This window comes from Stegostoma tigrinum, chromosome 10, assembly GCF_030684315.1.
Source record: "Stegostoma tigrinum isolate sSteTig4 chromosome 10, sSteTig4.hap1, whole genome shotgun sequence".
In the NCBI taxonomy this organism is placed as follows: domain Eukaryota; kingdom Metazoa; phylum Chordata; class Chondrichthyes; order Orectolobiformes; family Stegostomatidae; genus Stegostoma; species Stegostoma tigrinum.
The window spans coordinates 44,753,165-44,777,078 of record NC_081363.1 but is presented as its reverse complement, the minus strand read 5'-3'; the positions used below and the strand labels follow the sequence as shown (position 1 = coordinate 44,777,078).

At 40.8% G+C, this 23,914-nt stretch overlaps 1 protein-coding gene across 6 annotated transcripts in view; it reads left to right on the top strand.

Moving 5' to 3' along the window:
- Positions 1-23,914, top strand: part of trim9 (tripartite motif containing 9) — a 94,943-nt gene that overhangs the window by 55,313 nt on the left and 15,716 nt on the right. The window contains exons 4-9 of one of the 6 annotated variants that reach the window (XM_048537381.2): positions 1,639-1,749; positions 2,547-2,700; positions 7,437-7,594; positions 11,383-11,521; positions 12,020-12,043; positions 14,262-17,951. In XM_048537381.2, coding sequence (XP_048393338.1) covers positions 1,639-1,749; positions 2,547-2,700; positions 7,437-7,594; positions 11,383-11,521; positions 12,020-12,043; positions 14,262-14,290 — 615 coding nt within the window. In that variant the 3' untranslated portion in view covers positions 14,291-17,951. Of the gene's footprint in view, positions 1-1,638; positions 1,750-2,546; positions 2,701-7,436; positions 7,595-11,382; positions 11,522-12,019; positions 12,044-14,257; positions 17,952-23,914 lie in introns of those variants that run through there. The other 5 variants (XM_048537380.2, XM_048537377.1, XM_048537376.1 and 2 more) reach the window with 5 other exon arrangements.

The window sequence follows — 23,914 nt, the reverse complement described above, 5'->3', positions numbered from 1 at the left end:
TTGGTGATGCTCATTTGCTGGTTCATATCTCAGGACAATGCCTTGGCCAGTAAACCTGCCCAGTTTAGAGTTTAAACAAAGATTGCAATTAATTGTCAGTCATCATTCTCCAAGTCAACACCTTCACTGATCAGAATCCACTTGCTAACCAATTAAAATCCACTTGCTAACCAGTCAGTGCTCTCCTCTCATTTATGTTGTTTTCTCTTTACATTGATATGCTTGCATATTGAATTGATGTGTGTGCAAGATAAAAAATGACTTTTTCAGCAATAATAAGCAATTGATCTAAAACAATTGGAGAAGTATCTTCCAGTATCTGCTAAATTCCAATATATATACTCTGTCATTCCCAGGTTCCACAGCTACCTAATTCTGCAGCCCAAGTAGGATTTCTATCTACCCAAAATCTATTGTAACACCAGGCATAAATCTTTTAAATCCAGCCAGTAAGCAGCATAATAATGCCCATGGCTACACAAGGCTAAAGCAGGGCAAGCCACTGGAATGCTGACAATAAGGTTCTGCTGCTGGGATTGCTGTGTTTCAGCAAGAGAATATACACTTAAAGGATCTCTAGGATTATGGTAGGCTGCTGAAAAATCTCACAGATCAAAGGTAGGAAACCTGCAAGTTACAGAAATAGAGGGACTATGCTCCTCATCAAACAAAGATGAAATCAGAAGAGATAATGGGAACTGCAGATGCTGGAGAATCCAAGATGACAAAGTGTGAAGCTGGATGAACACAGCAGGCCAAGCAGCATCTCAGGAGCACAAAAGCTGACGTTTTGGGCCTAGGCCCGAAACGTCAGCTTTTGTGCTCCTGGGATGCTGCTTGGCCTGCTGTGTTCATCCAGCTTCACACTTTGTTATCTTGAAATCAGAAGAGGAATGCCTATTTTTTGAGGTTTGAGGCACATGCACATAAAGCTAGTGAATCCCTCATTCTTCATAGAATTCCTACAGTGTGGAACCAGGCCATTCAGCCCAATGATTCCACATCATCCCTCTGAAGAGAATCCCACCCAGACTCAGCCCCCTACCTTTTCCCTGTAACCTTGCATTTCCCATGGCTGACACACCTAATCTACACACTACATTGTAATTTAGCATGGCCAACTCACCTAACTTGCACATCTTTAGACTGTGGAAGGAGAGTGGAGCTCCCAGAGAAAACCTTTGTAGACATAGGAAGAATGTGCAAACTCCACTCAGACAGTCACCTGAGGGTGGAATCAAACCCGGGTCCCTGATGCTGTGAGGCAGCCTTGCGAACCGCTGAGCCACCATTATGTCCCTTAGGAGGTTTCAGCAAACATAATACCTTTGTAAACCAATTTGCTCCAAATCTTGGGCCTGCATGATCCATGCACCTCCACTAGACATCAAATCACTAGTGAACGCAAACATACCACTCCATCTTTGCAACCCCTATCCTAAAGAGTTTTCTGTCAAAACTGTTTCTCAGGAGACGTGCATCAAACCTTTATTTCTTCAGCTAGGCACCTTTCTCTGTTCGCAGTGACACATCTAAGCATGTTAGAACATTTGATATGTTGCTCCTGTTGGATTGTTTATTGTGCAACCAAATTGTTTGATACAGTATTCTAAGATTTGTTGATATTTGTCCCTTCAGGTGGTCAGAGATCAAATCAGCCATTGCACAGTTAAACTGCGCCAAACAACTGGCCTGATGGAATATTGTTTGGAGGTAATTAAGGAAAATGACCCCAGTGGCTTTTTACAGGTCAGTGTGTAATCGTAAATACTCTCATTTGTCTTACTGATTGTCCTGTTTAAATGATATTCAGCAATTTAGATGGCATTCCCTGATTTTATTTTTGGCTCTGTCTCTTCTAACTAGATAAAGCACGTGCTTGGAGAATTGAGATAGCAAGAACTGTACATACTAGCATCAGAGATAACAAAGTGTGGAGCTCGAGGAACACAGCAAACCAGGTAGCATCAGAGGAACAGGAAAGCCAACGTTTTGGGTCGGAACCCTTCTTCTGAAAATAAAGAAGGGTCCCAACCCAAAACATCAGCTTTCCTGTTCCTCTGATACTGCCTGGCCTGCTGTGTTCCTCCAGCTCCACATTTTGTTATGCTTGGAGAGTTGCTTTTGACTGTTGACTATGTTCAAGCCAATATGTACAAATAATTCAATGTATTTGCATAATTGTTTGTATGTATTGAAATGCGGGACATTATTTCCTCTTTTATTAAAAGCTTTCAAATGCATGCTCAGTCTGTTGATTCAATTCTGGCACATTACTGACAAACCTCAAATAGATTATCTGCAGTAACTGCAAACTCAACAAAAGAGTGTCCATATTTAAAATTTTTATCCTGAAAGACACAGTTCTGAGCTCAACTTCAACCCATGGTAATGTTTCAATAATATACTGTGCAAAATAAGAATGATAATTGTAATATACTTTAAAGGCTGTCAGTAATTAGTTGTAAAGTCTGGTATTGTGTCTCTAATGATGTGTATTACTCAGATGTCACTGTATTTATAACATGTTAAATTCTTGTTTTCAGATATCGGATGCTTTAATAAGGCGTGTACATTTTATTGATGAACAGTGGGGAAAAGGAATACTTCAACCTCGCATGAATACTGATTTTGATTTAACACTCGATAATGCATCACTGCTACAAACTATTCTTCAGTTGGACTTCGTACAAATGAGAGGTAGGGATCAGTCCACAGAGATTTGACCCAGAACTTTCAAAGGATGAGAGATGGGCAGGTTTTGAAAATTATGATCCCAGAGACTGTCTGGTGGAGTAGAGGGCACTTTTGGTCCCTGAAGCTCCTTAAGGAGCTTGTTAATTGCCTGAGATAGTAGGAACTGCAGATGCTGGAGAATCTGAGATAACAAGTTGTGGAGCTGGATGAACACAGCAGGCCAAGCAGCATCAGAGGAGCAGGAAAGCTGATGTTTCAGGTCTAGGCCCTTCTTCAGAAATGGGGGAGGGGCAGGGGATTCTGAAATAAATAGTGATAGAGAGGAAGAAGCATAGAAGATGGATAGAGGAGAAGATAGATGGAGAGCAGACAGACAGGTCAAAGAGGCAGGGATGGAGCCAGTAAAGGTGAGTGTAGGTGGGTAGTTACTGAGGAAATAGGTCAGTCCAGGGAGGACAGACAGGTCAAGGGGGCAGGATGAGGTAAGCAGGTAAGAGATGGGAGTGGAGCTTGAGGTGGGAGGAGCGGATAGGTGTGAGGAAGGACAGGTTAGGGAGGCAGGGATGAGCTGGGCTGGTTTTGGGATGCGGTAGGGTGACGGGAGATTTTGAAGCTTCTGAAGTCCACATTGATACCATTGGGCTGCAGGATTCCCAAGCGGAATATGAGTTGCTGTTCCTGCAACCTTTGGGTGGCACCGTTGTGGCACTGCAGGAGGCCCAGGATGGACATGTTGTCTGAAGAATGGGAGGGGGAGTTGAAATGGTTCGTGACTGGGAGGTGCAGTTGTTTAGTGCGAACCGAGTGTAGGTGTTCTGCAAAGCGTTCCCCAAGCCTCCACTTGGTTTCCCCAATGTACAGGAGGCCACAACAGGGACAGCAGATGCAGTATACCATATTAGTAGATGTGCAGGTGAACATCTGCTTGATGTGGAAAGTCTTCTTGGGGCCTGGGATGGGAGTGAGGGAGGAGGTATGGGGGCAGGTGTAGCACTTCCTGCAGTTGCAGGGAAAAGTGCCAGGTGTGGTGGGGCTGGAGGGGATTGTGGAGCAGACAAGGGAGTCCCGGAGAGAGTGGTCCCTCCGGAAAGCAGATAAGGGTGGGGAGGGAAAAATATCTTTGGTGGTGGGGTCGGATTGCAGATGGCGGAAGTGTTGGAGGATGATGCATTTGATCCAGAGATTGGTGGGGTGGTACATGAGGATGAGGGGGATTCTATTTTGGTTGTTATTGCGGGGAGGGCGGGTGAGGGATGAGTTGCGGGAAATGCGAGAGACACGGCTGAGGGAGTTCTCGACCACTGAGGGGGTGCATGTTGTGGTCCTTGAAAAACAAGCACATCAGACATGTACAGGAGTGGAATGCCTCATCTTGGGAGCAGATGCGATGAAGGTGAAGGAATTGGGAATAGAGGATGGCATTTTTGCAGGAAGGTGGGTGGGAGGAGGTGTATTCTAGGTAGCTGTGGGAGTCGGGCTTGAAATGGATATCGGTTTCTAGGTGGTTGCCAGAGATGGAAACAGAGAGGTCCAGGAAGGAGAGAGAGGTATCAGAGATGGTCCAGCTGTCACGGACATAGGTAGGGAGTTCCTGGACCCAACTTGGTCCAGGAACTCCCTACCTACGTCCATGACACCACCCAGGCCCTCCAACTCCTCCCGAACTTCCAATTTCCTGGTCCCCAATACCTCATCTTTACCATGGATGTCCAGTCCCTATACACCTGCATTCCCCATACAGATGGCCTAAAGGCCCTCTGCTTTTTCCTGTTCTGCAGCCCTGACCAGTCACCCCCACTGATATCCACAACCACTTAGCCGAACTCGTCCTCACCTGTAACAACTTCTTTTTCAATTCCTCCCACTTCCTACAGACAAAGGGGGTGGCCATGGGTACCTGCATGGGTCCAAGCTATGCCAGCCTCTTTGTAGGTTACGTGGAACAATCCCTCTTCTGTAGCTACACTGGCCCTGAACCTCACCTCTTCCTTCATTACATTGATGACTGTATCGGTGCCGCCTCGTGCTCCCACGAGGAGCTCGAACAGTTCATTCGTTTTCATCAACACCTTCTACCCCAACCTTAAGTTTACTTGGACCAATTCTGATACCTGTCTCTCTTTCCTGGACCCCTCTGTTTACATCTCTGGCAACCACCTAGAAGCCAATATCCATTTCAAGCCCACCGACTCCCACAGCTATCTAGACTACACCTTCTCCCACCCACCTTCCTGCAAAAATGCCATCCATTATTTCCAATTCCTTCACCTCTGTTGCATCTGCTCCCAGGATGAGGCATTCCACTCCTGTACATCTCAGATATTCTCGTTTCTCAAGAGCGGCAACTGCACCCCTTCCCCCAACCCCGCCGTGGTCAAGAACCCCTTCAACCGTGTCTCCCGCATTTCCTGCAACTCATCCCTCACACCACCTCCCCGCAATAACCGCCAAAACAGAAACCCCCTCGTCCTCATGTACCACCCCACCAATCTCTGGATCCAACGCATCATCCTCCGACACTTCTCCCATCTGCAATCCGACCCCACCACCAAAGATATTTTTCCCTCCCCACACTTATCTGCTTTCCGGAGGGACCACTCTCTCCGGTACTCCCTTGTCCGCTTCACACTCCCCTCCAGCCCCATCACATCCAGCACTTCTCCCTGCAACTGCAGGAAGTGCTACACCTGGCCCCACACCTCCTCGCTCACTCCCATCCCAGGTCCCAAGAAGACTTTCCACATAAAGCAGATGTTCACCTGCACATCTACCACTGTACCCGGAGTGGCTACCTCTACATCGGGGAAACCGAGCGGAGGCTCAGGGACCGCTTCACAGAACACCTACGCTCAATCGCATTAAACAACTGCATCTCCCAGTCACGAACCATTTCACCTCCCCCTCCAATTCCTCAGATGACATATCCATCCTGGGCTTCCTGCAGTGCCACAACAGCGCCACCTGAAGGTTGCAGGAACAGCAATTCATATTCAGCTTGGGAATCCTGCAGCCCAATGGTATCAATGTGGACTTCAGAAGCTTCAAAATCTCCCGTCACCCTACCGCATCCCAAAACCAGCCCAGTTCGTCCCCACCTCCCTAACCTGTCCTTCCTCCCACCTTAAGCCCCACTCCCATCTCCGACCTACTAACCTCATCCTGTCCATCCGCCATGGACCGACCTATCCCCTCCCTAACTCCCCACCTTCACTCACCTTTACTGGTTCCATCCCCGCCTTTTGATCTGTCTGTCTCCTCTCCACCTATCTTCTCCTCTATCCATCTTCCATCCACCTCCCCCTCTCTCCCTATTTATTTCATCACCCTCTTCCCCTCCCTCATTTCTGAAGAAGGGTCTAGGCCCGAAACATCAGCTTTCCTGCTCCTCTGATGCTGCTTGGCCTGCTGTGTTCATCCAGCTCTACATCTTGTTATCTCTGTTAATTGCCTGGCTTACTGAATGCCATTTTTAGTTTTGTTTGTTCTCTGGAGAACCTCAGCAGTCTTATCTATGTTTTGGCATGGCTTCTCAGCTGTTGAAAACTACCGTAATTAATTTGCCAAGCTCCCCGAAACTTGGGATATCTTGCTGCAGAGTAATAAGGCATTTTTCTTTTATGAAATAGATTATAAAGCAGTTTTTGACAGATTGCTGATTATAGTTTGCTCAGAGTTCACAGTTGCTTTTCGAGCTTTATGACTGTCTGTCCAAGAGCATAAGTAATAAAAGCATGAATAGGCCATGTGGCCTAGCAATCTTTCTTGCCCATTTAATAGCATCATGGTGACCTCAGGTTTTAATTCCAACTTCCTGCCAGTCCTGACATGCTTTAACTTCCCAAGAGATCAAAAATTTGTCTGTCACAGCCTTAAATATATTTAATGATCTTTGCTTTTGCAAAGCTTGATGAAAACATAAAACTTACTGAAACATTTTACATTGTTGCGAAGACTTAAAAGTTCCAACATTTTTGTATTATCAACTGTAATGAAATAAAATGTTTCCTGTAGGTTAGGTCTTTTTAGATTGGTAATAAAATTATTAGAAGTTGTACGTGATGCTGGAAGTTAATGCAGCAGCTAAGTTGACATTAGTTACACTCCTTCACTAAAGAGGAGGAAACAGAAATGTAGCTGCAGGCCAAAATAAAAGGAATCTCTCAGCATTACGAGGTGGAAATTTAGTTGCCACTTTGAAGTAATGCATTGTGGAATAGAATATGAGCATGAATAAAAATTCATTTGTCAAAATTAAGCTTCCTACACTGCATCAACAGCAACCCAGTGTAGGTTTCATTGATTTATTGGGATCAGTCATCAGGAAGACAGTGTTCCCTGATTCTTCCTGGTAACTTCTTTCAGCTAATCCTGTAAATTTATATTTGAAGCTAGTATCAGATACATGAGATCACCTTGCGAGGGTACAGTGCCACAAGCACCCCTCTTGGATCAGCATAAAAAGCAGGTTTGATCTACTTTGATTTACACCAGTTGGCTTGGGTAATCAGCTGTGCTTCCAAGAGGAAAGAGGATTCAGGATACAAGTATTTGACATTCTTGTATAGCTTTTATGTAGATTCGTAACAAAGGACAATTTCATGAAGTGTGAAAATTCCAGCTACTGTCCCTGCATATTGAATTGAACATATATAGAGGTGAACACTAAATCTCATTTCGATTTTAAGCTAAAAGTACATTGTAGCTTTCTAGAAGCACTAGTTATACTCATTTATACTTAGCTCCCTCTCCAGTGCCATCAGCCCCAATTCTGCAGCTGGAGGAATGCTGTACTCGCAATAACAGTGCTACGTTGTCCTGGAAGCAGCCACCACTGTCATTGGTTCAAGCAGAAGGTTACATACTGGAACTAGATGATGGAAATGGAGGCCAGTTTAGAGTAAGTACAGTAAAAACCAATTGTCTATGAAAGTAATTAAGAACCAAAAAACTTGTGAATCCTCCTTCTTTAGAAGAAGGCAAAATGCTTTCCTGACCACCTGCCTGCAGAGGAGTTGTGTTCAAGTGTGAGGAAGTATTTGTAGTGAATGCAGATTATGTTTACTATTTTCACTTCTATGCCCTCATCATTATAAAGTTATACGTTGAGGCCTTTTGCTAATGATACTGTTGAACTAAAGTTAAGCAAAGAATTTGGACAATTGGAATTATTTAACACTCTCTTTGTTTCTTGGACTTCATACAATAACCAATTGATGTGATTTTTGTAGATTAGCAGCAATGAAAAACTACTACTACTTTCAAAAATTAAGGAAGATTAATTATCTGTTCAGAATTCATACTAAATATGCTCCTTCTCCCTTCAGCTTTCTCCTAAAGCATGCAAAGCATAAATTAAAATTAACAAGGTAAATGTCTTAAGCAATATAATAAAATGTGAGGCTGGATGAACACAGCAGGCCAAGCAGCATCTCAGGAGCACAAAAGCTGACGTTTCGGGCCTAGACCCTTCATCAGAGAGCTCTCTGATGAAGGGTCTAGGCCCGAAACGTCAGCTTTTGTGCTCCTGAGATGCTGCTTGGCCTGCTGTGTTCATCCAGCCTCACATTTTATTATCTTGGAATCTCCAGCATCTGCAGTTCCCATTATCTCAAATGTCTTAAGCATTTCTTTTTAATAAGCATGCAATTTTTTTCCAAAAATTAACATGCAAAAATTCTTCCATTAACATAACTCTTATAAATATTCTATGTAATATAAATCCTCCCCGCTATGATACAATCATGAGAAGGTATCTGTTGAATAAAAATGCAAAACTCAAAGGCCTTTGTGTCCTTCAGTAATTTTTGTGAATCAGACAGCAATCATTACTAAATTAAAATATGGCTGAGAAAGGACTTGGTTCAGCATTATATTTAGATTATGTGAAAAGATAATCTGTCTGGTGTTAAAATGGACACTAATTGATCTATAGAATGATATGGTAGATATCTCTGCTTTGGGCTTTCATTCTTCCCTTACTTCCATTCCTTCAGCCCTTGTTTGGACTTATGTAAACCCATATAATGCAGAACACATGCATAGACAATAAAAGCTACAGAAGAAATATGGAATTAGTGGGGCAAACTGAAGATTTTTCATAAAAGTTTTGGTCTTTGGCATGTATGCATACTTTACTAGATAATGACCTTACTTGTTTTTCTCTAAAAGGCCAGTCAATGAAAGCAGTTCTTAATTTGGTATCATTTGTAATTGAAGAAATGTGTTTTTATAACAGTCTCAGGAAAAAATATTAATTGCTAGAAATATTCTGGCAATGTCTGTGGATAGAGAAACTGTTGCTTTTTTAAAAAAAACTTATTTTCTTAATAGCCATCATATTGATTTTTAAAAAATTTGTTCCACATATAACCAAATACTTTTCGGTATCAGAACTGAAATCTGTAATTGCTTTCTATAAACAGTTGCGAATCTTTTCTGTATTCACTTGAACTTCTTTATGTATCTTTTACCATAACATTTAGACTGTCGAATACTGTTGAACCGTTGATTTTGCTTGTTTGCTTGGCAAAGGTCCAGCTATTTTAATTTCAGAATAATTGAAACATTTTTTTGTTGGCAATGAATACAGGTAGATTCTCTGATGTATACCTTACTGTAGCTATGATAATCAACCCATTTTAAAAATTAAAATCCATCATTTTCCAATTTTATATTCATATTCCATAACTACAATTAACATGAAATTAGATGCCAAATAAAGAGACATTTATTACCAGTTAAAACTGCTCACATAAAATTTACCATAAAAATGACAAACACAGAAAATAGTAACGGGAATAGGTCATTCAAAATCCTTTTTGAAAATATTTGAATGCTTTGACCTCAACCAGATGATTTGAAAGACTCAGCACTCTTGTGTGAATAGATTTCTCATTATCTCAATTCTAAATGCTTATCCCATAACCCTACTCTGAGACCCCTGGATTTTGGACTCCCCAGTCAGCAGGAGTATCTTTCCTGCATTTTTCTAGTCTAGTCCTGGTTAACTTTATAGGTTTGTATGAGATTCCGCACCGCTGCCCGCCCCCACCCACCTCCAACCTTTCTTCTAGACTCTGTTGGAGATAGCCCTAATTGATCCAGTCTCTCTTCTAATGTCAGTCTTATCATCCCAGGAATCAGTCTGGTAAATCATGTTGCACTCTCTCCATAGCCAGAACATCCCTTCTCAGATAAGGAGACCACACTGCACACAATATTTCAAGTATGGCCTCACCAAGGCCTTGAATAATTACGGCAAGACATTTCTGTTTCTATACTTAGATCCTCTGTCTTTGAAAACCGATATACCATTTGCCTTCTTCACCACCTGCTGTACCTGCATGCTTGCCTTAAGTGACTGGTACGTAAAGACGCCCATATTTCATTGCATTGCCGCCTTTCCCAATCTATAGATATTCAGATAATCTGTCATCCTGTTTTTGCAACAAAACTGGATAACCTCACATTTATCCACATTATTCAGCATCTGCCATGCAAATGTCCACTTACTCAACTAGTCAAAATCACAATACTTCCTACTCACAGTTCATTACCGCGCCGCCTCCTCCCACACTTCGTGTTGTCTGCTAACGTGGAGAAATTACACTTACTACTCTCATCTAAATAACTTCTTTAATGAATTGTTGAAGTTCAACCACAGTACCCAACTGGCCACTGGCTGCCATTTGGAAAACGACCCATTTATTCCTACTGTTTCCTGCCTGCTAACCATAGAATCCCTACTATGTAGAAACAGGCCCTTTTGCCCAACAAGTCCACATCAACCCTCTGAAGTGTCCCACCCCCTGTAACCCTGCATTTCCCATGGTTAACACTTCTAATCTATACATCCCAGGACACTACGGGCAATTTAGCATGGCCAGTCCACCTAGCCTGCACATCTTTAGATGTGAGAGGAAACCAGAGCACTGAGCAGAAGCTCATGCAGACAGAGGGAGAATGTACAGACTCCACAGACAGTCACCCAAGGGTGGAATAAAAGCCTGGTCCCCAGTGCTGCTGCCTCACAGCACCGACTACTGAGCCACTGTGCCACCCTAGTTCTCTGCTTGTATCAGCTTGTATCTGCTTGTACCCTAATCCCATGTGCTTTAATTTTACATAATAATCTCTTATGTGGGGCCTTACCAAAAGTCTACTGAATGGCCATACTGAAGTCAGATAAGTCGCTTTATTGTTATCTTATTAATTTAGAACTTATGCACTTAGATATCATGGGATGTAAATGCTTTATATGTATAGTACTGCACTTTCATACTTGTGTTCTTTTATTTGTATTGGGAAGGTTTTAAAATCACAATGGCAAGGCAGATGGAAATTGTACTTGAACTTATGACTGTTTTTCTTTTTAATGAATCTATTGAAATATAAAATTTGAATTTAAACATGTCTCTGTTGTAGAATTGCTATCTATTGCCGCAAATCTTCTGGCATCCTTGGAAAGTTAGCGTGTAGCCAATATAGGTATAAGTGGTTTAATGTTACAGAAAGAAACCATGGATAGTGATATGCATTGGATTACCGAAATTTCTCAATAACATATTTCCTAATTAATCTTCTCATTGTACATAATGTGCAGTGAACAAGACCCACACAGTAGGTAAATCAGTTTTCTTTGTACACTTGTGAAAAATAATTTATGTTTCTGATTTTCATGAACAGGAGGTGTATGTGGGAAAAGAAACCATGTGCACTGTTGATGGGCTACATTTCAACAGCACTTACAGTTCCCGAGTGAAAGCTTTCAACAAGTCAGGAGTGGGCCCTTACAGCAAGACACTTGTCCTACAGACTTCAGAGGGTGAGGTTTCAACACAGATACTTTAAGAATACCTTAAATTTGTGATAATTGTGATTTTATTCATAGATACATGCACTCTAAAATAAGTAGAAAGCTATGTTTTTAAAATGTCATATTAATGTATAAAAAATATTTAAAAGCACATCTGTGCAAAATATGGGTTGTGATAATTTATCTTATTCAGTTTCCCAAGTATTCATGGATTGTATAGAAAGCTTTGTAAAGTTTTAGAAAGCTAATGCCTTGTACTTGAGGAATGTTAGCCTGTAGTCATTTCTGAAAAACATTTTGTTTTGATTGTATTTGCAACTGTTAAATATTTTTAAAGTTAAGCTGTATGATGAAACCAATTGTAATATGTATTTTATGCTATGGACATTTAACATTGCACATTTTTTCTTAAACTCTAAATAAAGCTAAATGTATTAGTCTGGTGCATTTGATTTGCTAAGCACTGGAAGATTTTTTTTCTAAAGAAATCCTTGTTGTATTTTGCAGATACCACCTGTCCATACAATCAGTGTAAGTTAGTCATGATTCTAAATGTCTTGCTTCAGTGGCGTGGTCACTGCTTATTTGTTTGTTTGTCTGCTGTTGAATTGTAATTGCAGGTATGGAATGTGAAAAGGACGTAGGAATACTGTTAATCAAATGTGTAGTGGAATAGAAAAATAAAATATTGTGTAATTCAAAGATTGTACTGTTTTGGAGTTTGCAGGTGCATAGTGATCCGGAATTGTGTTTTGTTTCCTTTTTTAATAACCAGTTAGCTTATACTAAGCATTTTGTTTGCAGACTTTTTATGATCAAACAAACTGTGTAGGTAGCTAGAAATATTGTAAGCCATCTTGTGATAGATTAAGAATAAGTGTACCAAATGTTATGTAGTAAGTGTATAAACCAGGTTTTAGGGTTCTTATGGAGCAGTGATAGTGTGACTATCTCTGAGCCAGTAGGCCCAGGTTGAAGTCCCACCTGTTCCAGACATGTGTCTGAATAGATTGATTAAAGTATCAATAAGCTGAGTTTTTAATGCAGGAATTACAGCTCATTTTTCTGATCAGAACTAAGATGAGAGTGAGGTTAACACAATCTTAATTAAGGATGCACTGAGAAAGTTGTCTCCATAGGAATACTCCCTATGTTTCAGTGGGTGTTACTGTGCTGAAGGGCTTCAAGCTTGACTGTAATCTACGCTGACTCAGTTAATTGTAGCCAGGCCATCAGTAGGGATGGTACAATTATTCTTAATGTATTCCAATTAAGAAATAATAAGAAATAGGAAATTGAGCCAGGATTTCTACTCTTAATTACTGGAAAGTAACCATGTGGACATTAAGTAAAGAAAAATTTGATTCTACAGATTGATGCCATTGCAATTAAATAGCTAGCTAATGATCTTTTTAAGTATGTTCATGAATATCCATAAGCATACTCACCTTGCATTTATGATCTGTCTTAACACATTGATCAAAGCTTTGCCCACGTTTAATGTGATGAAGTACTTTTGAAACACAATGATTGTTGTTGTTTGGATCAGTATGATTTGATGTCCACAAAGGAAGAGGGAAGGAAATATTAAGTAGAAGCTGTTTTCCAGATGAAATTTTTAAATACAATTAAGAAATATATACTCATAAACATACTACTGTGTTTTCTATTTGCATAAAACACGTGCTGTGAAAAAACCAGTTGAAATTTATAGAAATTAAAGCTTTCAAAATCTCGGTTCATTACAAAATGAACAGAAGCTTCACAATATAAAACTAACATGGCTACAGTTACCCATGGAACCAACCTGCAATCAGAACTTTGGTCCTGCCAATTATGGGGCCATCTTCCCTTGTGTGAGCACCAAACTGAACGTTTTTTATAGGTCATGCATTAGCAAGATTTGAGTAACAAATACTGCTGAGCCCAGTCCCAGGTTTGCTAAGCATTTAATTCCCTGCTAAACAACATATCTAAATAATCCTGACAACTGAAGAATTCCTTTCAAAATGCAAGTTAACAGGACCATTGTCCTGGAACAAAAACAGATGTTGCTAGAAAAGCTCAGCAGGTGTGGCAGCATCTGTGAAGGAAAAAACAGAGTTAACGTTTCAGGTCTGGTGACCCTTCCTTAGAACTGATGGTGACTGGGAAAACATCAATTTATATGCAGAAAATAGGGAGGTGGGTGGGGCAGGGATGAAAGGATAGGATAGAGCCTAAAAAGAGGCTCTCTTCTCGCTCTTTAGGCTCTATCCTATTGTTTTATTTCCTACCCCATCCACCTCCCTATTTTCTGCATATAAACTGACGTTTTCCCAGCCACCATCAGTTCTAAGGAAGGGTCACTAGATCCAAAATGTTTACTCTGTTGTTTTCCTCATAGATGCTGCCACACCTGCTGAGCTTTTCCAGGACCTTGTTTTTGTTCCTAATTTACAGCATCCACAGTTCTTTTGGTTTTTATTTATCTTTGTCCTGGAGGTGTGTCCGTGAGTGTCCACCAAAGTAATTTTTTCTTGACTGTTGTCAAATTTGTGACTTTCTCCCATTCTCTGTCTGTTTTCCATTTGTTTTCTCGGGACTAGACAAACATTTTGGGTTAACCAACGAAATGTTTATTTAAACAACAGGCTGGCAATTTTCATCGCCTTTGAATAAAGTAGCATGCTAACTGTTACACAAACAATACTGTCTCGTAATGCTTTAAAATTGTTCTTAAATGTTTTGTATGCCTTTGCCAAGACAGGGAAGGGAAGAAGGAGAAAATTCCAATAAAAAGCTAAGTCAGAGGAACCCCAGTCAGAGAAACAAAGTTATGCTGCAGAATCCTAACGGAAGTGCAAATCTTGACCCATTAATTGATGGGAAGAAGGTGGATTTTAGGAGGTTAGTTCTGTTCTTCAGGTCGGAGCATCTTCCTTAGAGGACTGCAGCCCACCACTTGTGACAACAGATTATAATCAAGCTCAACACGTATATCACCGTCAGCAGTAGTGTGTAAAAAAGTACTTTATGGCTATACCACAAAGTGAAAGTAACAAGCAGATCAAAAATCATGGTTCATGCTGTTTGAATGAACCCAAATCAAGGAAGAGGTTTGCAAAAGCATCTGGATAAAATGAAAATGTGATGATCAGCTTTGAAGCAAAATCAGAAAAATGGCTTCCATTTGTATTTTTGTTACCGCCTTTTGCGGTCTGCAGGTTCTGGCTTTTGACTCCTATTCTACAGCATTTAGCAAAAAAAAATCGATGTTTAACTGGACACAAAAGTGTGGAGTGGTGACTCCACCGATTACATTCAGAATGAGAAGGGTCAAGGCTGCTTTCCTGCTGAGGTCCATAAGTGGTCACATAAGGGCCTCACCCTGCCATTGCCGGTATGCACCTATCTGCTGTCATGTGACAAACCAACAGTTATGCATGTGGCCCGTGTGTTTTTTTTGCAAGGTGACCCTCTCCTACATGGGTATACTATGCTTAATACAAATACCTTGCAGGCGAGGGCTGCACACTGGTGAAGAGACTCACCTGTTCTTAATATTAACAACTTTTTCCCAACCACAAACAGGGCTTCATTGACTGACTGCAATGATCCTGCCATATTTCTTACAGCCCAGGCTTCCTGCAGTACCAGAACTATACCATTTCCAATGGTCCTGCTAGTTTTACAGAGCTGGCAACCTTTCAGAAGTGTGATATCCACCCAGAATATGAGAACAGCAAAGCTAATTGTTGATGGCACCATGACAGTTCAGGGGCAGGCGCCTTGAAATGGATGTTGTAGCGTTTTGTTGCTGCTTTTCCCACATTAAAACTGACTGAATTTCAAAAGTACTTCATTGACAATCAAGTATTTAGGGACTTCAGTAGGGACCTCTTGAGACATAATATAAAACGCAAGTGTTGGGCAATGCATTCAGATTTTTATTTGTGAGTCTTCCTCAGGCCTTCAATGACATGGGCACTTGAATTACAGTGATTCCCCATACCTGAGGCAAAAGAGTAAGAGTCTATCTATGAATTAACTGGCTGCTGGATATAGTCTAGCAAGTAACTGCTGGTAAATAACTAATTGTCTTCTGGAATGATTGGGTAATTCCTTGTGGCTGGCTACAAGCCGTCTGATTTATAGCTTTCATTGACTGGTGGCGTGTGATGGCTGACTGCACTTTGGCTTGTGGCAGATTGTTAGCTTCTGGTTATTGGCTGACTGGTTTTGGCTAGCTGTGAGCTGACTGCAGAATAGCAGTTTAACTGGTTGTCTTAGTCTGTATGGCTTAGCTACTCACTGAATAAGCTTGACCATTGTAGGAGCATGTTTTTTGTGTTCATATTATATGTATGTAAAAATGGAATGTCCCAAAAAAGCTGAAATTTTCATAATAAAGTATGTTTTCTGGAGAATCCTGCCCCAAGAGTCTGTAGAAAAATATAAATTGCTTGTGCATATACAGTATTATGCTTTTGAAATTTGGTGCACAACTGCCAAGTTCAAATTCAAGGTGATGATGCACATATGAGAAACAGATACGTGTTTCTCAGAGCTTGCCACCATTTGGGAGTTTTCCTCAACTCATGACTGAGTCCTGTGCAGATTCTTTGATTCATCTGATCAGCAGGAACCATATTATTATGCAGTATGATTACAGAATATGCAAAGTTTTCCAAAAGTAGATCCAGTGGGGTACTGTCCTATGGATTTTCTCATACGATTAAAAAAGAAAAAAAATTTACAACACCTGAAATTACAATCCAGATCAAACGTCCCTCAGGTATATCAAGGAGATAGCCTAGACCCTGATGTTTATTTTATTTAAAGGCAAGTGTAAGGTGCAGCGTTCCAGATGTATTTCAATTGGTAATGCTACTTTTTGGCTTTAAGCAAAACACACTTTATTCTTACCCTCAAGTTAAAATACAAACAAATGAAAGAAGAATTGGAATAATTTAACTCTATTGGAAAACTTAACAGAATAATAGATTATTTATTTAAAATTGACTAGGGATAGTCAACATGGTTTAGTTTGAGGAAAATCATATCTCACAAACTTAATTATGTTTTTTGAAGAAGTTACCAAAAAGGTTGGTGATAGCAGAGCAGTAGACATTTTATTTGGATTTTAGTAAAGTCTTTGACCAGGTTCCGCATGGTAGACTAAATAGTAAGGTGACATGGGATTCAGGGTGAGCTTGCCAATTGGATACATAATTGGCTTAATGGCAGGAGACAAAGAGTAATGGTGGAGGTTCGTGTTTTGGACTGTAGGCCTGTCAATGCTGTTCCACTGGGTCCTCTTTTGTTTGTAATTTATATAAATAATTTTGGTTGAGAATATAGAAGCATGATTAGTAAGTTTGTGGATGACACCAAAATTGGTGGCATTGTTTACAGTGAAAAAGGCTTCCTAAGATTACACAGGGATCTTGATCCAATGGATCAGTGGGCTGAAAAATGGTAGATGGAGTTCAATGTGGATAAATGCAAGCTATTTCATTTTGGTACAACAAACAAGGGTAGGGCTTACATAATTAATGGTAAAGCCTTGGGTACTGTTGTAGTACAGAGGGATCTAGGAGTGCAGGTGCATAATTCTTTAAAGTTTGAATCACATGTGGACAGGATGGTTAAAAAAGGTGTTTTGCACACTTGCCTTCATCACTTGATCCTTTGAATACAGGAGTTGGGATGTTATGTTGAGGTTGTGCAGGACATTGGTGAGGCCTCTTCTGGAATACTGTGTCCACTTCTGGTCGCCAAGTTATGTCAAGGATGTTATCAAGCTGGGGAGGGTTCAGAAAAGATTTAAAAGGATGTTGCAGGATAGGGAAGGTTTGAGTTATACAGAAAGGCTGGGTGAGCTGAGACATTTTTCACTTGAGCGTAGGAGGTTGAGTGTGACCTGATAGAGGTTTATAATATGGTGAGAGGTATAGATAGAGTTGATTGTAGTTGTCTTTTCCCTAAGATGGGGAATTTCAAGACTAGGGGGCACATTTTTAAAGTGAGAGGAGAGAAGTGCCAACCTCTGAGCCGCCATGCCACCAAGGTGTAGATAAGATCAGGTAAGGCTGACAGTTTCCTTCCCCAAAGGAAATTAATGAATCAGATGGGTTTTTCCTGACAATCGATAATGGTTTCTTGGTCATCATTAAATTCTTGATTTCAGATTTTTTTATTGAATTCAAATTCAAACATATGATATGGCACAATTTGAACCCGGATGCCCAAAATATTATCATAGTCTCTGATTAAAAGCGCAACAATCAAATGCTAGTCCATGCAATCCCTCCCCAGTTAACTGCTTAATGCACTCCTCCCTTGGGGAAGAGCTGCTAGCCCTACCTTATCTGATCTCAAGAGACAACACCGTGTGGAGCTAGGGGGACACAACAGGCCAGGCAGCATCAGAGGAGCAGGAAAGTTGATGTTTCAGATCGGGACCCTTCTTCAGAAATAGGGTGGGAAAGGGAGCTGGGAAGTAAATAGAGAAGATGGGTGGGGCTGGGGAAAGGTTGTTGGGATGGTGACAGGTGAATGCTGGTACGGAGTGGTGGTGGTTGGCCAGTGGGATAGATGGAACCTGGGGTGGGGAGATTTTAAAATTGGTGAATTCTATGTTAAGACCATTGGGCTGTAGGCTCCCAAGGTGGAATATGAGATGTTGCTCCTCCAGTTCACCTGTGGCATCATCGTGGCACTGGAGGAGGACCAGAATTGACATGCCATCAAGGGAGTGGGAGGGGGAGTTAAAATGGTTGGCGACTGGAAGGTCTTATTGTTTGTCACGTATAGAATGCAGATGCTCCTCAAGCATACACTTGGTCTTACTGATGTAAAGGAGGCCATAGTGGGAGCAATGGATACAGTCAACCAAATTGGAAGGTGTACAGATGAGCCCCTGTCGGATATGAAAAGTTTGCTTTGGCTCTTGGATAAAAGTGAGAGGGCAGGCGTAGGGGCATGTGTAGCACTTCCAGCGGTTTCAGGGAAAGGTGCTAGGGGTAGTGGGGTTAGTGAGCAGTGTGGAGCGAATGAGGGTGTCGCAGAGTGAGAGGTCTCTCATTCAACCCCACCAACCTCAGCATCCAGCATATCATTCTCACCCACTTCTGCCACCTAAAATCGTACCCTACGATCAAAGAGATATTTCCCTCCACACCTCTATCTGCCACTCGTAGGGACCGCTCACTCCATGACTCCCTTGTCCACGCCACGCTCCCCACTAACTCCACTACAACAATGCCAAACGCAAACTGAAGGACCAACACCTCATATTCTACCTTAGAAACCTACAACTCAATGGCTTTAACATAGAATTCACTAGTTATAAAATCTCCCCATGCCTGGCCTTGTCCCATGTCCAAACCTCCGTCTCAGCCCTGCCTACTTGACCTGACACAACCTATCTATCTTCTTCCCCACCTATCTGCCCTACCATTCCCACCGACAAATCCCCACTGCCCCTACCTGCATCCAACCTATCACCACCCCACCTTCCTTTGCCTAGCCCCACCCATCCTCCCACCTGCCTCCTTGATCCGACACAACCTGTCCATCTTCTGTCCCACCTATCTTGCCCACCCATCCCACTGACCAATGTTCACCATTCCCAACCTGCATCTATCCATTACCATCCACCTCCTCTCTCTATTTATTTCCCAGCTCCCTTCCCTCTCCCTATTTCTGAAGAAGTGTCCTAGCCTGAAAGGTCAACTTTCCTGCTGCTGTGATGCTGCCTGGCCTGCTGTGTTCCTCCAGCTCCACGCGGTGTTGACTCTGATTCCAGCATCTACAGTTCTTGCTGTCTCCTATCCAATCTCTAGATCTTTGCAGTTTCACAAAATGCTTCGCTTAAGGCCCTTTGGGCAACAGGTTATATATTATTCAGGGCAACTAGAGATGAGTTCTAAGTACTACCTGCCAAGCCACTCGCATTCCAAGAATAAATTACAAACAAAATACTGTGCATTCTTTGTTTCCGATTCTCCAGTGCTTTAAGAATGCAGATGATGTTTTGTGGCTTCCAGAAATGCTTAGGTATTTACAATTATCTCACAGTATAGCTGCCTGTACATGCTTAACTGTACTTGAAATATTGTGAATAAATACAAAATGGCACACATAGCATCATTCAATGAAAGCAATGCCTGAAAAACATTATCAATCTAAAGCATATCCCCAGAAAGGGGTTCTTTTATTTTATATCACTTTCTGATATGTCGTGCTTTTTCTTTTGAAGATGGCCTTTTGTTTAGGCTTTTCTTGGGAATGAAATTTATCTGCCATTTACTAGAATGATTACAGTTTTGCATTGTTTCTCATGCTTATGTTAAATCCAGATGGTAACTAGTAATTTGAGGATATAGAAGACACACTATTCATGCTTTTTATTTATCTTTAGGTTTTGCTGTTAATTTTTCTCAAACGTGTCATTTTTAATAGGCATCAAAAAAGCCAAGCAGCAGTTTTTGATTACATTCTGCATTGTTCACTTTTGAATCCATTATATGTTTTCATTGATTAGTAATTTGTGGTCGGACTTTTTAAAGAGTATTATGAAGGATGTTTCAAATATTTTCAATATGATTCATCTGAAAATGCATGAACAGTTATTGCTGTTGCTACTAAGTTTGATAATTGAATAATAATCTACAGCCATTTTTCCACAGTTCCTATTTTGTTTGGTTATAGAGATTGTTCTGAAAAATGATTTACTTTGTTCAAGAACAGTACTTATGTGAAGTAAAAGCTGTGGTCATGGTGTATATTGCATTTGAAGATGTTGTTTGCCTTATGATCTATTCTTCACTATTGTCTTCATAAAAACAAAGTTATGTATTAGGTGATCTTCTTACAAAGAACTACTCAATATACTTTTATGTAGCTGCACCAAGAGACTAAGCATGAATTTGTCTGTTTCTGCTTCTAAAAGTGAATAAATAAAAGGTTGATTGTTCTGTGTAGCCATCAAGAAATTGTACATGTATTTGTCTCCTATAACTAAATCTGAAAATTATTCACTGTAGTTTGTTGGTCAAATAAATCATAAGAAACTAACTTCAAACATTGTAAAAATGAATATCCTTTACTGCAGTGTTACAGTAGAACATTTTATGCTATAATGTATAAACCCATTTTATATAATATGTAAAGGTAAGGAGAATTCACATTTAAAATGTAAAATTCTAGAGCTTAGACTTTTTAGCCTGCTGAAGGCATGGCACTATAAGATGGAGCAATAACAATTGGAGACATGCAAGAAGCAAGAATTGTCGAAGCAAAAGACAGTTCAGGCTGACCTAACTGTTAGCCATTAATCATATTGGGGTATCTTGTGTAATGTTTTGTGACAATATTGCATGTCTTTCTGAAACTCTGGTAGGTGCAATTTACTACCTAGCTGTTACCTGTCTGATCAGGATAGGAATTGAGAACTAGAAATATGGAAATTGTATGATTTTTCTCAATTTAGTTTGTGGTTCATCGCATAGTATTTGAAGTGTTTTACTGCAATTTATTCAATGTAAAATTGGTTGATGTTGACATTGAGTGCAGAAAAGACTACTTAGTGATTCTATAAAAAAAGGAAAAAGTAGCTTTTCAAAATAGCTGAATTTGAAATTAGACTGCAATACAGCATATTTTCATAATCTGTATTATATTTATATATAATCTCTAATTTTAGCATTAGCCTGTGATAGAGCAGCACTTTCAGCACTACTGCCTCTGAAGGTTTCTTGCTATCTTACAACGTGCAAATTGCTGATCCTCAGTTGTCACAAAAATGATAGCTAAAATCTAGTTGCAAAACTTCCCAATAAATGCCTCCTGAAGAACAATCTTTATTCTGGCATTTAAACCTGTATGTTGCTGGAAGTTTGTAATCTGCCAAATACAGGCAGGATTTCTACAGATGGTGTCACATCAGTAAAGAAACATTATGCTCTGTTGTAAATTTAATCTTTGGGTGGATGGTGCTGTTAAAGCAGAGCATCTTTCAAACCTGATATTATAGTCATAGAGTAATATAGCATGGAAATGGGACCTTAGGCCCAAACTGGTCCATGCTGACCATGGTGCCCACTTAGCTAGTTCCAATTGCCCACATTTGGTCCATATCCCTCTAAACCCTTCCCACTCATGTACCTATCCAAATCTTTTTTACATGTTGCTGTTGTACCTGCCTCAACCACTTTCTCTGGCAGCCCATTCCATATGCAAATCATTCTCTGCATGAAGAAGTTCCCTCTCAGGTTCTTCTTCAATCTTTCCTCTCTCACCTTAAATTTACGCCCTCTAATTTTCAATTCCCCCGTTCCTGGGGAAAAAAAATTAAATGCATTCATCCTATCTATGCCCCTCATGATTTTATGCACCTCAATAAGGTCACCCCTCATTCTTCTACATTCCAAGAAATAAAGTCCTATACTGGCTAACCTCTCCCTATAACTTAGGCCTACTAGTCCTGGCAACATCCTCATAAGTCTTCTTTGCACACTTTCCAGTTTAACTATGTCTTTCCTATAAACAGGGTGACTAAAACCAGACACAATACTCACCAACAACTGATACAACTATAGCATAATGTCCCAACACCTATACTCAATGCGTGGAAATGGGACCTTAGACCCAAACTGCCCAAACTTAGACCCAATTGGAGCAGCACAGTGGCTCAGTGATTAGCACTGCAACCTCACAGCACCAGGGACCCAGGTGCAATTCCTGCCTCAGGCAACTGTCTGTGTGGAGGTTGCACATTCTCCCCGTGTCTGCGTGGGTTTCCTCTGGGTGCTTCAGTTTCCTCCCACAGTCCAAAGATGTGCAGGTTACGTGGATTGGCCATGCTAAATTGCCTGTAGTGTTCAGGGGCGTGTGGGTTATAGGGGGATGGGTCTGGGTGGGATGCTTCAATGGGCAGTGTGGACTTGTTGGGCCAAAGGGCCTGTTTCCACACTGTAAGGAATCTAATCTAATCTAATCAATGCCTTGACTGATGAAAGCTTGCTAAATGTATTCTTAATTACCCTATCTACCTGTGACGCCGCTTTCAATGAACTATGTACTTGTATTTCTGGGTCCCTCTGCTCCACAACACTTCTCAGGACATTACCATTTACCGTACAAGTCCTATTTTGGTTTGACTTTCCAAAGTGCAACACCTCACACTTATCTGTATTAAATTGCATTTGCCATTCGTCAGCCCACTGCCCCATCTGATCAAGATCCCTCTGTAATTTTTGATGACCTTCTTCGCTATCAACAATACCTCCTGATTTTGTATCATCCACAAACTTACTAATCATGCTTTGTCCATTCAGACCCAGATCATTTATGTAAATAACAAATAACAAATGTCCCAGCAACAACCCCTGTGGCACACAATTAGTCACAGGCCTCCGTCAGAGAAACAACCTTCAACCATCATCCTCTACTTCCTATCATCGAGCCAGTTTTGAATCCAAATTAACTAGCTCTCCCTGGATGCCATGCAACCTAACCATCATGACTAGCTTGCCATGCGGGACCTTGTCAAAGTCTGTATACTAACCTCCATAGAGACAACATCCACTATCCTACCCTCATATATCCTCTTGGTAACTCTTCGGAAAACTCTAAAAAATTTGTCAGACATGACTTCCTGCACACAAATCCACGCTGACTATCTCTAATCAAATCTTGACTATCCAAATATTGGTTGATCCTTTCCTGTTCTGACAGTGAGCTGATTATAAAATATACAGCACGTTGTCCTTTGTCATTGTATCTATATGACTGAGAACCCAAGGAACTACTTATGATGACAGGCATCCATACTAATATTGCAAATGTCTTGGTACTACTTTGGTTATGATAATTTTACTTACATGAGAATTTATTTTAATTCCTCTGTGTTAGTAGAATTCCAAGTTAAATTTGGCTAATTTTAGCTGTGTTGTTAAATATTGAGCTCCAAGCCACATACCATCCTGACTTGGAATTGTATTGCCGTTGCTTCAGTGTCACGGGGTCAAAATCTTAAAACTTCCTCCCAAACAGCATTGTAGGATGTCCCCACACTGCAAGGACTGAAGCAGTTCAAGGAAAGCTAACCACTACTTTCTCAATCACAAGTAGGAATGGGCAATAAATGCTGGCTTAGTCTATGTCCCATGGACAAACAAATAAAAAATGTTGTGCTGATATGTGAATCTTAAGTTGCCAAATATTTTGTGGCATATCATTGGTGATCAGTCATTTGCTAAATGAGACATAAAATTTAATATAACTGTTTTGGAGTCTATAACATACAAAACTAACCAGGAAGCATCTGAGCATCGAACTTTAAGACAGATGCAGCAGTGCAACAAATTAGTGTTTAATGGTGGATCGGTGGGATTTCAGATTCACACTTATAAT